This window comes from Nannospalax galili, unplaced genomic scaffold (genome assembly GCF_000622305.1).
Source record: "Nannospalax galili isolate Female #2095 unplaced genomic scaffold, S.galili_v1.0 scaffold936, whole genome shotgun sequence".
Taxonomy (NCBI): Eukaryota; Metazoa; Chordata; class Mammalia; order Rodentia; family Spalacidae; genus Nannospalax; species Nannospalax galili.
This window is the reverse complement of record NW_008337142.1, coordinates 1,219,002-1,235,003: the sequence shown is the minus strand read 5'-3', so window position 1 is coordinate 1,235,003 and position 16,002 is coordinate 1,219,002. Positions and strand designations below refer to the sequence as shown.

At 39.9% G+C, this 16,002-nt stretch overlaps 1 protein-coding gene across 4 annotated transcripts in view; it reads right to left on the bottom strand.

Moving 5' to 3' along the window:
- Nucleotides 1–12: 12 nt before the first annotated feature.
- Lpxn (leupaxin) overlaps nucleotides 13–16,002 on the bottom strand; it is a 47,558-nt gene continuing 31,568 nt past the window's right edge. For all 4 annotated transcript variants that reach the window (XM_029563154.1, XM_029563155.1, XM_029563156.1 and 1 more), the window contains 2 exons: nucleotides 1,612–1,760; nucleotides 13–1,289 (listed from right to left, as the gene is read on the bottom strand). In XM_029563154.1, coding sequence (XP_029419014.1) covers nucleotides 1,020–1,289; nucleotides 1,612–1,760 — 419 coding nt within the window. In that variant the 3' untranslated portion in view covers nucleotides 13–1,019. The remainder of the gene's footprint in view (nucleotides 1,290–1,611; nucleotides 1,761–16,002) is intronic.

The window sequence follows — 16,002 nt, the reverse complement described above, 5'->3', positions numbered from 1 at the left end:
TTTCTTTCTGGCTTGGCCTTCCTGTCCAAACTAGAAGACAATCATTTAATCTTTTGTATATGTTTCTTCAGAGAAGCTGTGTGCTATGACATTTGCCATTTGTCTTCATGAGACAATTTTGAGTTTGAAGGTAACACATCATTTTTCACTTTAGAAAGGCATTTGTAAGGTACTTAATGATAGCCAGCTTTTCTCTTTATTTAAACAAAGTGATGAAAACAAATTTAAAAGCTTTTCTATCTTTTAAGATGATTCAATGATCTAAATCCAAAATAACAACAACAAAAAAATGGTCATAGGCCCAAACTAAAGAGAAGCATTATCAGCATGAATCTCTTCTTTGAATGTCTTCTGATTAAATGAAAGAAGCGTCCGTTGTAGACAAGGAAAGAAGAGGTAGAGTGCAGATTCAATTCTAAAAACTGCCTAGTATATAACACAGGAAGCAGAAGTTTATCTACCAAATGACGATGACAGTGAGTCATCCAAACCACAAGCCATTTTATTTATCAAGGATGTCAGTTAAAATCTACTTCCTTTTGAAAAAAAGGTAAACACACTGTGAGGGATGCATAGAGCTTAAGAGTTGTGTCAGTACCAACTCCTCACAGTAAGGAGAAAGTGTGGTTAGGGCACTGTGAGCCAGGTGAATGGTGGATCTTGAAGAATGGCTCTGGGGCCCACAACCAAAGATCTGAGTAGGTCCATGAGTAGAGGTGAAAAGGGAGAGAGAAAAACAGTAATGAACTGTGCATGTGGAGAGTGCATCTTCAAAGGGACAGGGTAGCATGACCTAAATCTAAATGAAGATACCTAATTTAAAAATATTAAAACAAGAAGCCTCAGAAATAAGGTTATAAGCCGAACTACACGTAGAAATCGCCTTATTTGTTCAGCACTTTTACATTCTGAACCAGCCACTGGGCAGAAGGTCAGCAACAGAAAGGACAGAAAGGGTCGGCTTTCCTGTCTTTGTTAAATTGTATAGGCACTGAGAATCAGGTGTGGGTCAGCAGAGATTACTGAGAAAAGAGCTTATTGAAACAGAGTTGACAGTAGGTCTTGTCATTCTGCTCCCTGAAGACGCCCTTCGACAGCTGCGTCAGACAAAAAGCGCACACGAAGTGCTCGGGGTGGAACTTGTGCCCCATGGCACTGATGCAGCGGCCAGTGATGGGCTGCCCACAGCCACGGCACAGGGTCCCTCTGCGCTGATGGTAATGGAGCTCACAGAACGGACGTCCATCCAGTTCAAAGAAGGAGCCAGTAGAAAAACTGCTGAAACAGTCCTAAGGATGGAAAGAAGACAGACAAAAGGAAATGTGTACATCAAGAGACAAGATGCCACCAAATAAAATGTCGGTCCTCAAAATCCCTGCTAGGAGCCTGCCAGTTGTAGGAATTTCACTCAGATATTTAATAACTGGAGGCTAGATTATTCATTTGTAAAAAAAAAAAAAACCAGCAAATGTCTGCAATAGATGTACATTTTTAAGAATCCAAAATAATCCTTACTCAGGGCCATGAACCTTCTCACTAGAGCAGCTAGTCCTCCCAGAGAAGAGTCCCCTTTGGATTTCCCTAAATCCAAAGACAACTGAGCATACAGACCCCACACACAAAGCACTCTGGGTGCCAGACGGTGTCCATGGCTGAAAGGTAGTTTTCCAACACTGGGCGGTTGCAGCCACCACACTTGGGTGAGAACATAGCTAAGAAATCCTTTCGGCAATATGGCTTCTTCTCCTTTTCATGGAACCCTGGAGAGATAAAATCATATTCATAGCTGCAATTTGAGTCCTTAAAGCTACATGAAAGGCAGACAAGAGGCCAGTATCGGAACCTCTACCAACCTCATGGTCCCCATGTTCAAAATGCTATGTCAAAGGGTTGCTGGGGAAATAAAGGAGATAATGTAGGTAGGTATTTCATCATTGTACCTGAATCACAGTAGAGGTATTAAGGGGTATTATCCTCCTCAGCACCTTGATACAAAGTGTTTCCTTGACCTGGAAAGTTTGGCCCCTGACATTGATACAACTCCCCTCTCCTTGTGACTTAAGACTCAGCTCAAATGGTCATCTTATCAGACCTCCATCTCTCCAGTTGTTCTTTGTCAATTCATCTTTCTTCATTGTCTTTACAAATCTGACATTATCTTATGATCTGCCTTCCCTTATTGCACATTAGCTCTGAGAGAAATAAGATACCATTGCTCTTATCACCATTATAGCCCCAGTATTTAAAAGCATCTAGAATAAAGGTCTAATATTTTTAACAAAATACTAGTAAAAGTAGGGCATGGTGGTACATGCCTTTAATCCAAGCATTCAGGAGGCAAACACAGGCAGATCTCTGTGAGTTCAAGGCCAGCCTGGTCTACACAGTGAGTTGCACACACCTTTAGTCCCAGCACTCAGGAGGCAGAGGCAGGCAGGTATCTGAGTTCAAGGCCAGCCTGGTCTCCTCATAGTGATTCCAGGCCAGCTGTGACTACAGAGAGACCCCGTCAAAAACACCAAAAAAAAAAAAAAAAAGAGTACTAAATAGCAACTAGCAAATGGATTTAAGATCTGAATAACTCAAATCACAAAAATATTTGAATTAAAAATGAATGAATTCCTCTTTAATCTAGAAATGGGGAAAATGTCATGAATATAGTTTAAATCTAAATTTAATTATAAGCTAAGTATTTTGGCTCACACCTGTAATTCCAGCACTTGTGAGGCTAGACAAAGTCACTGTAAGTTCTAGGCCACCCTGGACTACATACATAGTGAATTCCAGGCCAGACTGAGCTAAAGTGAGACCCTGCCTCTAAAAACATTATATATGTATGCATATATACACACAAGTCTGACATGCTTGAAGCCCATGGTTTAATCAATCCATTACATACCCTTGGCTATGATTCTATAAGAAACATACAGTGCATATACCCCACACCACTTGTAATTTATTCTTGTCCTCAAATTTACCAGAATTTAATCTAAACATCATCAAGAAAATATGTCTTACTTAATAATTTCTAGAAAATAAAAGACAAGTGAGGTCAAGAAATAAGTTAAACATTATCATGAACAAGCATCCAGGCAAACCAAGAATATAGGGCACTTTAGAGACTATACATTTTCATTTCATAACAAATCAATGAAAAAAAAAAACCAACTGAAGAACCTTAATAGAATTTTGAAAACCTGGGAAATGAAATAGCCAAATTCAATACATAGACCATGTTTGAATCCCAATTCAAACTAATCAAGTAAATGACTTTTTGAAAAGTTTTAAAGATATTTGAATGTAGCATTTGAGTGACAATATGCAACTATGTTACCTAAGTGAAGACCATATGGCTAGACTGTCATAGGCCCTAGGGGAGAACATACTTTTCTTCTGCTAGATAGGCAAAGTACTAAACCAATTCCTGATGGCTTATCAATATACCCATAGATTAGTACATCTCTCAATCCTCTTTGCAAAAGCTTCTTTTTGTAGTAGATGGCGATTAATACAGAGACCCATAACTGGCCAAGGTGCAGAGAATAAAAAATTGTGAAATGCTCAGCCCTAAATAGGACATATATTACACAATCCCTCCTCCAAAGGCTCAGGGATTGTCACCAAAGAGAGGGCAGAAAGATTGGAAGAGTCAGAGGTTGTGGATGACTATGAGGAAACAGTGCTTTCTGAACACAACAGGGAAAATCCATATACTAACTCACATTTGTTATGGCAGTATGCATAAGAGCTGTGCAAGCTCAAACCATATAAAATGTCAACATGGAGTGGGAGGAAGAGGCAAGAAGTCACACCCATCTGAGAATCTATTGGCAACTGATAGCTTCTGGGAGAGGGAGAGTCCATTTTCTTTAAGGATGTAGCCCCTGGTACCCAAGAGTATATGGTCAGCATAAATTGTACTCAGTGGGTTTAAAAAAAAGAGGACACAAAGTAGGGTAGGTAGGAAAAGAGGAAGTGTATATATTCAAATTTCATTCCATGAACTTCTCAAAACATAAATAATAATATTTTTAAAGAGAGTAGACAGCTTTTGAAGCCATAACAGTTATAGATCATCTATGCTAAATTATTAAGTTATAGAACATGAGTTTTAGGATTTGCTTTTAAGTATTCCAACAAGAAAATAAGTAGGTGGGTAGGTGGGTAGTGGTTAATAGAAGAATCAGTAGTCAGACACTTTCTGAAAATAAGAAAGGAAGTTCATCTGTTTTCAACATTTTCCCTATTTAAAGTTTTAAAATTCTTGATTGCCTCTCAAAACTTTAAGGTAAGACCCAATTGCTGAAGACACCACACATACTGGACATAGGACTTGGGGAAAATAAGTTGGAACTGACTTGGAAGCCTCCTCCCTGAGGACTATCTCTCACAGTATCAGAAGGGAAAAGAAAAATCTTCCATGATACAAATAGGTTGAAAGAATTCATGTCCACCAAACTGGCTCTACAGAGAATACTCAAAAAAACACAAAGGACTGAAGAAAGAAATAATCATATTCAAGAGATTACAGAAAGAAAAAAAAATGAAGGTATAAAGTACAGAAACACAAGGTAAGACTAAAACAGAAAATAAAATGACAGTAACCAATTCATACCTTTCAATAATAACTAAATATCAATGGCCTCAACTCCCCAATCAAAAGACACAGACTACTTGAATGGATTAAAAAACAAAATCCATCGATTTGTTGTCTAAAAGAAACATTACTAAAACTTAACTTAAGAAGCAATCTCAATGTGCTATTGCACATATTTAGAACTATAACCAATGCTTCAACAAACATTTTCAGGCATTTAGCATTTTATCTTTCATATTTGCTTACATAAAACCCTAATGAAATTATTTGCATTGTTAAAATTATTGGGCCAGCAAGATGCTCAGCAGGTAAAGTACTTGCCACAGAAGCTTGATGACCTGAGTTCAATCCTCAGGACACACAGAAGGAGAGAACCAAGTCCTGAAAGTTGTCTTTGACTACCACATGCCACACATATGCCTATACTCACAACACACACACACACACACACACACACACACACACACACACACACACACACACACTGAAAATGAGTCTTGTAACAAGGCCTTACAAATTGAACTGAACTTTTGCATAAACTTGTAACCAAGTTCATTATACATTTTGAGATCATTCAGAACTATGTACTCATTCTGTTTATATACTGTGCACTCATTTTGTTTAGAATTAACTCACCTTTAAGACAAACAATGTAATCCCAATGTAATTCACTCCCACAAGCTAAGATTAATACATAGCTTTAATCTTGTGTCAAGATCCTTATTTCTCCTTCATGACTCATTTATGGCCCTGACTCAGAACTCTGTGCATGTGCGTGTGTGTGTCTGTGTGTGTGTCTGTGTAAGATACAGTAATTACACCTAAGACCACCACTGAAAGCAGTGACATTGAAAACAATGTATCCCCCACAAGAAATGTTAGAAAAAACACATGGGCACAGGCTGCTGACATTTGTTTGCCATTTTTTATTCTGTTCTAGGTTAATAGGGTCAGAAAGACAACTTTTTCTTTTGTAAAATTCTTATCAAAGATTGCTCACTCGTGTTCCCATACTTTGTTTGATGTGCTGTTCAATAAAAAGTAAGGATGAACTTTGTTAGGTGGATGAACAGTTCTAAGATAACTTCTGTGAGAAATCAGAGCATTTCAGAACAGATCAGGCTCATTCTTGGTTGAACAACTCCAAGAGTTAGTTTTTCTTAACATGGCGCCACCACGTAAAAATAATAAATAAAATTATTATAAAACTAAGAAACAACATGGAAAAGAGCTCTAGTGAAAAACAGACTTTGGGGTACACTATAACTTAAGTATGACTAAATATGAATAAATGTAGAAAAATATCTATGAGGAAAAATTTATGTTGCTCTGTCAAGAGAATAATAATACATTAAATGTGGAATTTTATTCAGTTTTTATATTATCTTTATGTTGAAAAAATATAACCAAAAATGTCATCTTCAACCACTGATTCAAGTGATCTTTGAAACTTATTTCTCCAGAAACCCAGATGACCTATTTGTCCCTTTTCTCTAGTTCTACCACCCCATCTCAGTAAAGCCTAATCATTCTCTCCTCTAACATACAGAATAACTTAGTAGCTAGCCGGCCACTGTGATCACTGTCTTTTCCTCTAACTGGAATACATTCACCATGAAAACAGTAATTCCCATTTTTTTTCACTGTATCCTAATTACTTACAATAGTAGCTGACACATACATAGTATTTGCCCAATAAATATTTATCAAATGAAAAGTCATATGAACAATATTATAATAGAAAAATTGAGACCTTCTTCTACATAAGCATGATGTAGCTCATGAGTCTTGCTTCAGCTGGACTTGTAGTTCAGTTGGTAGAGTGTTTGCCTAATATGCACAAAACCCTGGTATTGATACCCTGCACCACATAAGTAAGTGTGGTGGCTCATGCTTTCAATGCCATGAAAGGGAGGTAGAAGCAGGAGGATATGAAGTTCAAGGTCATCATCAGTTACATAGCAAGTGTGGCACCAGTCTGGGCTATATGTATGCACTTGGAGAAGCTGTCTGCAATGAATATGAAATCCCATTTATGGAACTCTTGCTTTGTACTGTTCCATTGAGGGCTCTACCTATAGTGTTCTTCACACTAACAATTCAAAGTAGGTCTCAGCCCCATTTTACCAATGAAAAAGGAAGTTCAAAGAAGTTATCCATAACTAGTCAGTGGAGGAGGAAAAATTCAAATGTTACACTCCTAACTTAAATGCATCCTTGACTTGACCTCTCTGTGGAAATTGATAGTATCAGCTGAGCCCAAATATGATAGCCGCAGATTACATAAATATTGGGAACCCTCCCCTGTGCCTCATTAACAGCATACAGGCAAAGTCTACATAGTGTAGTACCCACACTGCCTACTCAAGAAACATCCTAGAAATCTCCTGTGATTGTAGGGGTCAGATCACAGAACTATGGGATCAGCCGGGGGTTGTGACCCAAATCATGTAGCTGTTGTTTTTGCCCTTAGCAGCTCCTGTTACTGTTTCATGTACCCTGCTTTATTTAATCATGCTTTCTCTGAAACCAACAGGTAAGGTAGCAGAATTGTAAGGCCTATAGATCTAAGAATTCAAGCTAGCAACTTTATGCCTATCCTGTGTTCTTCCTCTGGACCCTGACACACAAAAAGCTTGTCTTACTTTTTTGTCTTTTTACTTTCTGGCTTTTTCAAAAGATTTCTAGAGTCTGTTCAAGGGAAACTGAACATCAAACCTCCTACTATCTAAGGAAAATAAACACCCACAGGCATCTTTCGTACTTTTGTGTAATAGGGTACTTCTTAAACTTCAGCATGCTTCACTCACCTGAGAACTCATTAAAATGCAGAGTGCTGGGTCGTCCCCACCTCCCTTGCCTCCCCCACAGTTTTTGATTCAGTATGTCTGGGATGGGACCCAAACATTTTGCATTTTGAACAAGTCCCCAGGTGATGCTGCACAAAGCAAATAATATAAAACAGAACTTGCCTGAAAGTTGGTATTACTTAAGAAAACTGCAAGACATGCCAAGTAGCCTAAGTATGACCCCCCATTTAGGAATCTTCAGGGCAGTTGGGCTCAGAGTGAGGCAGCAGGGAAGTAACTGCCTCCCTTTCAACTTGGGTGAGTCTCAGGAGCAATCAGCCAAACTTGCTGTGATATTCCTACACTTAGTAACCCAATAAATTGGGAAAGTTTCAGCACTTACTGTCTTGAAGGCACTCTCTGGGGCCAATTACCTCTGGAGGATGAATGAGAGACTCTGATAATTTAAAAGTTCCACAGAGAAAGGGAGGGTGTTTTCACTCTGGTGTGACTCTTGGCCTCAGGGGAAATTAGAGAGCACCTGCATGGCCTAGATAATGAACAATTAAAAAGAAAGACAGGTAGACACTGAGGACAAGGTCCCCTGGGGAGGATGCTAAGGACTAACTCACTTAGAAACTTGAGCCTTAAAGAGGAATTCTCTGAACTGAGGAAAAATGCAGATGAATTTTAATTTCCCAGGAGGCATCATGGTTAAACTGTCATTATTGAAACTCTGTGTGTGACTATGTGGCTTGGGGTCAGAGTCAGGATGCTACCTAATTAATGGACTGACCATATGGCAGGAGACCCATTTACAAGAAAGCCAGGGATAACAATGGAAATAGAACCCAAAAGGAGCTCCTAATTAATAAATGACCATTTTGCCAGGTGACCCCATTAATAAATATCTTCTAAGTGCAGTTCCATGTTTATTTTAAATTAAAAAAATGACCCAATCAATCTTTCAACTTAGGAGGGGCTCAAGTCGAAAACAATGAAACTAGCTATATCTTTATTATTAGTCATCTGATGGATTAGGCATTTTTTTTCTTTTGTGTGACTTATGGCTCTACTTTAAATGTGCCTATACCTGCTGGTCTGCTTCTAGGCAATTTCCACATCATAATTATCAATCCACAGTGTTCTCTACCTCCTCCTTATAAGTTATCCATGACAAACCACGGTGTAATTCCACCACAGTGTAATTTCCAACTTGGAAACAATGAATTGATTGGGCCTACTTATAGACCATGGGGGAGAGCTTATTTACAGGCGTGTGGGTGACCCCAAAGCAGCTGGAAAGTCTCCTTGAGCATGGATGGAAACTCCCCCATAGCCACATAGACCAGGTTCTTCCTTCTATTAACATTCCATACACTATAAACTCTAGCACATTCTGAGACCATGACGCCACATGCATCCAGAGCAGAATCACATAAAGCTGGCTGGGAGGCACAGGAGTAAGTGGCTGAAATCTCAGGAGAGTTTGATGGCCCCCCTGATCCCCCCATTCTATGAAGAGATATCAATGGCCAACAAGTCCAATCTCTGGGGTCTTTTAGTCACTACTGCTCTGATGAAGATGATGGCCGTTACACTTGGAGGATAGCACTCTATAACAGACAATATTCACTTGCTGGTTAGTCTATTCGATCAAGTCTAAGACTTCTACTGGTACCAATACAATACAAATATGACACATTTTTATGATTTAAATTGTCTCAATAAAAATGCTTCTTAGGGGCTGGAGAGATGGCTCAGCGGTTAAGAGCACTGGTTGCCCTTTCAGAGGACCCAGGTTCAATTCCCAGCACCCATAAGATAACTAAAAAACATCCATTACTCCAGTTCCAGAGGAATTTGATGCCTTCTTTTGACCTCTGCAGGCATTGCATGTCACAAGTGCACTGACATACATGCAGGCAAAACACTTATACATGTAAAATAAAAATAATAAATAAAATATTTTAATGTAGAATTTACAGAAATGAGATTTGAATTTAAATTTCATTTCTTTGGCCTTCTATTTGTATGACCTCAAGAAAATTACTTTAGACAGATGGTTCAGTCAGGAAGGCACTTGTCTTGTAAGTAAAAAGATCTGAGTTTGACCCAGAACTCACATTAAAATCATAGGCATTTGTAGTCCCAGAACTAGAAAGGCAGGGGCAGGTGGATGGACAGCCAGCCTTGCTTACTTGATAAGCTCAAGGCCTGTGAGAGGCCCTGTATAAAAAATAAAAATGAATAAAGGTGGATGGCACCTAAGTAATGACACCAGAGGTGCCCTCTGGCCTGCACATGCATGTGCACATGTGCATGTATTCACTCACAATATACATACAAATAAAATTAAGTTAAATTTTTTAAAAGAAAATAATCTTATCTCCATGAAGTTGTGTTTTCATTTGTAACTAGATACACTGTAGTTTACTGTAGTTGCAATTGTTCTCCATAAGTTGTAGTGGAGATCAAATAAATAACAGTGATCAACATATATAATAATGAGGGTTGGGAAGATGGATCAATGGGAAAGAATGTTTTCTGGGCAGGCATGAGTTCAAATCCCCAGCATCCATATATAAAGGCATGGCTGTGTATGCCTGCAGCCACAGTGCTGTGGCAGGCAGAGACAGGAGGATCACTGGGCTTGCTGCCTGCCAGCCTCACCCCAGGTTCAGTAAGAGACCCTGTCTCAAAGAAATAAGGTGGAAAGTTATAGCGCACGATACCTGACATCCTCTCTGGCCTCTGCATATGCACAGGGGCATACAACCCCATATGCATATGTACATACACCACACACACTCTCTTTATACACCACTCTCTCCTACTTTAACAGAAAACAAATTGTGTGTGTGTGTGTGTGTGTGTGTGTGTGTGTGTGTCTCCATTTGGGTGAAAGGCTTGAACAAAGAAGATTATCTTTACTTCCTCCTGAAATATCACTAGTATGACAGTTAAAGAATTATTTAAACTATAAAGAGTCACAAGGAAAAAGTGAAAAGGGAGAGTGGAGAGAGTGAGGAGGCTGCGTCTGGCTCCCATTCTCACAGCTACTGCAGTACATTGAGCTCCATAGAGACAGCGCTGGGGCAAGTGAGAGCCAGACAGGCAATGGGTGACTCTGTGCCTTCCTGAGAAAAACAACTGAACATGGGCAAAGGAGATCCCAAGAAGCCAAGAGGCAAATTGTCATCGTATGCCTTCTTTGTGAAAACTTGCCAGGAGGAGCACAAGAAGGAGCACCTGATGCTTCCGTCAACTTCTCAGAGTTTTCCAAAAAGTGCTCAGAGAAGTGGAAGACCAAAAGTGGAAGTCTGCTAAAGAAAAAGGAAAGTTTGAAGACATGGCAAAGGCTGACAAGGCTCATTATGAGAGAAAAATGAAAAGCTCTATCCCTCCTAAAGGGGAAACAAACAAGAAGTTCAAAGATCCCAACACTCCCAAGAGGCCTCCTTCAGCTCTCTTCTTGTTCTGTTCTGAGTATTGCCCCAAATCAAAGGAGAGCATCCCGGCTTATCTGTTGGTGATGTTGCAAAGAAACCAGGAGAGATGTGGAACAACACCGCTGCAGATGACAAGCAGCCGTATGAGAAGAAGGCCGCCACGCTGAAGGAGAAACACGAAAAGGATACTGCTGCCTACAGAGCTAAAGGAGAACCTGATGCTGTAAAAAAGGGGGCTGTCAAGGCTGAAAAGAGCAATAAAGAAGGAAGAGGAGGAAGATGAAGATGAAGATGACGATGATGACAAATAAGTTTGTTCTAACATTTTTTTTTCTTGTCTATAAAGCATTTAACCCCCCTGTATACAACTCACTCCTTTTAAAGAAAAAAACTGAAATGTAAGGCTGTGTAAGATTTGCTTTTAACCTGTACAGGGTCTTTTTTTGTATAGCTAACACACTACCGAATGTGTCTTTAGGTAACCCTGTGGTATTTTAAGAGCCACTAGCCTTGCTTGGTTCAGTATGGGGTTGTAAATTGGCATGGGAATTTAAAGCAGGTTCTTGTTGGTGCAAACACAAATTAGTTATATGTGGGGGCGGTAGCTTTTTTTCATCTTCAGTTGTCTCTGATGCAGCTTACACAAAAATAATTGTTCTGTTAACTGAACACCACTTTGTAATTGCAAAAAAAATGCAGTTGTTTTGTTGATATTCTGAATGCTTCTAAGACAATAAATTTTTTTATAAAAAAAAAAAGAAAAAGTGAAAAGGAAATGAGATGCCACAATGATGTTATCAGTAAGTTCTAAAAAATAATAAAGTAAGGCCGGGCACACACCTTTAATCCCAACACTCAGGAGGCAGAGGCAGGCGGATCTCTGTGAGTTCAAAGTCAGCCTGGTCTACATAGTGAGTTCCAGGAAAGCTGGGGCTACAGGGAGACCCTGTCTCAAAAAGACAAAATAATAATAATAATAATAATAATAATAATAATAATAATAAAAGTAGTACAGGCTGAACAAATGGTTCAGCCGTTGGGCACATACTGCAGAGGACCTGAGTTCAAGTCCCATTACCCATGTCAAGTGGCTCATAACTTCCTGTAACTCTTGCTTCAGAGCAATCCCACACCTCTGGCCTCTGTGGGAATCCACATTCATGTGCACATACTCACACAGAGTCATTGCCACACAGATATACATAATTTAAAAATAAAAATAAATAAAGCAGATGACAAGAGCAGCAACTAACTTGACAGAAAGGAGAAAACTAGAACCCACACTTTCACAGATGGGAGCTAACAGTAAACCTAGAGCCCTTGCTCTTCTCTTCGGCATAGGACAGCCCAGAGACCGAACATAAAACTACCCTCAAGCCTAGATACAAGAGTGGCTGAAAGCCATTGGAAGAGCAGATGCCCCACCCTGCCACAAAACACACTGATTACTTGTAGAAATAATGAACTCAGTGCTCAGAGATGTCCTGTACATTGAAGAAAGAAACCAAGTTCTCCACTGAAAAATGGCAATTAAACAAAAGTTCACATGCTAAGGGAAGGGGAGCTGACTCACTTGGGAAATTAAGTTTATCTTCTAACATGAGGACTTTAGTTCAATCCCTGGAACCCACATAAAAATGCTGGATGTGGCAGCACAGATTTGGGGAGGGAGATACAGGCAAATCTCTGGGGCTCAACCGTCAGCCAGCATTTCCCACTTAGTGAGCTCCAGACCAATGAGTGATCCTATCTCAAAAATAGTAAGTGCACAGCTCCTGAGGAACGAATGACACCCAAAGTTTTCCTTTGGTTGCCAAACACACACAGGCACACAAAGTACATGTGCACACACATGCATGCACATACATGTGTACACACACTAAATATAAATAAATAATGGGTTTTAAAAACTTGATAGGCTAAACAGTGAAAAATCTCATTTCCCTTTCCCTTTATTTGACCTTAGAATGTTGACAGAGAGGGTTATCTCTTCAGTAAAATTGACTCAAGATAAAAAGTCTATGACTGCTCAGTAGTATTCATGGGTCTTCCAACAACAACAACCAAAAATCCTCCCTGAGTGCTTCAATCAACAAGTCTTGTCTATAGCCATGATGGAGATTCCCAATCAGCATTTAAAAAAAATTTTTATTTATTTATCTTATGTGTATGAGTGCTTTGCTTGCATGTATGTAAGTGCATGCATGTTGTGCAATGCTCACAGAGGCCAGAAGAGGGCATGGGATCCCCTGGAACTGAAATTACAGATAGTTGTTAGCTGCCATGAGGTGATGGGAACTCAAACTGGGTCCTCTACAAAAGCAGCCAGTGCTCTTAATCACTAAGCCATCTCTCCTGCACCATAATTTTACTGTCTGATTCCCCATTAGTGCTAGGGAAAGAACAAGGAAAAAGTGTGCAAAGTGTCAGGATGTAATGAATTCCAAGCTGATCTGCAAGCTACCCTCCACACATATCCAAGGATGATCTACATACACAGTTCTGAACTCCTCATGCACGCTGGGGTGACAAAACAGGTAAAGAGGAAGGAAAATTCAGAGAGGGGCTTCTTTGCAAACCTTTATGCTCTCAGTATTCCACCAAGAGATTATGGTTCTGGACAACCTTAGGTGAAGAGAGGTATTTCAATAGGACCAACTCAGAGAGCTGGTATGTGTGCCCTGCCATTTGTGGGATACAGGTGATGGTGTCTGACCCTCTGGGAACAAGAAGTCCACAGGTGGGAGGGAAGCTGCAGGACCTATGGCCTTCAAAGAGAGAAAAGCAGATGAAATTAGCGGTACTACTGCTGCCTGCATTGTGAAGCTTTTCCTCTGAACTAAAGTGTTCTTTCTGGAGAGAAGGAGGAGGAGGACTTTAGGACTCACTGGGAAAAAAAAAACTTACAAAGGCTCATTGTGAAAATGCTGAAAGTTACAAATTCACAAACTCTCTCCCCACAGGGTTATGAAAGAAAGACATTGCCAGGAGATGGAAACTGTAGCCAGCAGAGCCCCCTGCAAGCTGTACAGGGAGCCCGAGGGATGCATCCCTAAGATCACCCATTATGGGGCGGGACTTTCAGTGATGCAGCTGCCTTTGAGTCAGCCACGTTCCTGTGAGTAACCCCCCAAAATGAATCGGCTCGCTAAGGTAGACTTGCGTGGAATCATTTCTCTGGTCTATTGTTAGTATCCCAGAATGAATGTACACTTGTTCACATCTCCCCAGGATGTAAGAGAAAGGTACCAGTTTCCCATGGTCCTTATGTGGAAATAACAATGAAAGAGAAGGTGTGGAGTTGATTTCATCATTTCTTAGGGATCAGCAGGAAAAAATATAAAAATGCCGTGAATTAGGGGACTGGATTCTATCTCCAGCACCCACATGGCAGCTAACAATGGTCCATAACTCCAGTTCTAGAGATCTAACACCCACTCTGAGCTCCGCTGGCATTGCATGACATGGGTGCACTTATGTACCTGCAGGGAATACACTAATACACATAAAAATAAAAATAATAAATAAAATATTTAAAATACTATGAATTAAAATCTTAGAAATCGATTCTCAAAGGAATGAGACAAGAACAAGCCAGCCTGGGCATGTATAGGGCAGTCAAGAGCTTGCTGTTCATCCCATACCTAATCCATAAGAGTCAGAGTTAAACACTGTCTCAGCCTATAGAGCATATAATCAACTGAACAACAGCACTAAATGAGTCAGAACTTTCCTGCCCTCAATTCTCATCTGCCTTGCCCACATTCCAACTCTAGAAACAGCTTGCAAGAGGGTTGAACATGGTTGGTGTCAAAAGCAGGTCAGGAGAGGTAGAAAGCCACAAGCCTTTGCTGGCCTCCAATGTCTTAAGGCCTCATCAGAAAGAAAATCTTTCTACTAAAGAAATTGGAAGTTTTACTGATAAAATACCAGAACTGTTTATTAAGGGGAACAGGAAAAGACATGAGACTGCCCAAGCTTTTATTTAGGAAATAAAACTTTCTCTGCTGGGTTAATTATAAAGGGACAGGGAAAGACAAAGTAAGGGAGTTTTCTGATTGCATGCACAAATCATGGTATGTTCAAAACATACACAGAGCAACAAAGTTGGGGGACAAAAGTCAAGCCAAGTGTGCTGGCATGTGCCTGTAAACTCAGTACTTGTGAGATCAGGAGTTCATTCTTACCTACATAAGAATGCAGCCATCCTGAGCTATATTAGACCCTGCTTCAGAACCCAAAAGGGAAAAAAGGAAACAAAGAGAAACAGGAGAAAGAAAAAAAAAAAAAACCTACCAGGACAATTCAGAAAACAAGGAAGAAAAACTGACAAAGAGTTTGAAACAGGTCACATAGGATAAAAGAGGGACGGTGAGATGCCACAGTGGGTAAAGCATCTGCCACCAGACCCAAGGGCCTGAGTTCAGTCCCCAGGACTCACATGGTAGAGGGAGAGAACTGACTTCTTCTGGTTGTTCTCTGACCTCCACTCACACGTTGTGGCACTATTTGTGGCCACGTGCACATCATAAACACACACACACACACACACACTTTTATTAAAATGCAGTAAGATATATTAGAAAGATTAAAAATGAGAATAAAATCTTAATGAAAACTTTTCAATTATGGGAGCTGAAATTAGTCTTCACAATTATGAGGGAAAATAGTTTCTGGTAAATATTACTAGAGTTCCCAGAGAATTCTGTATCCATGAAACTCAAAGGCTATGACAGAATAAAAGCAATTCCTTATACTCAAGTTTTTTAGCCTTTTTTTTTTTTTAATGTGGGAGGTTTTTAGAAACCTCCGGTGCATTCTTTCTCAGAAAGCTAATCCAGTTTATGCATTACCACAACAAGATGGTGATAGGGTCAGAAGAAATTACATCCACTGAGGAGCTCATGAGACTCTAACATATGATTCTAACCCCATGGTCACATAAATCACCCCAGATAAACTCAGTGGGTCACAAAAAAATGTCATAAATGTAAGAGGGGAACATGTAGGGAGGAATGGGAGTGGGTAATGGGGTGGAAGAGAGATGGAGGGGTTATAATAATCAGTGAATGTCATACATGCATGAAATTGTCAAAGAACATACTCAATAAAAGGGAGAGAGAGAGAGAGAGAGAGAGAGAGAGAGAGAGAGAGAGAGATCCAA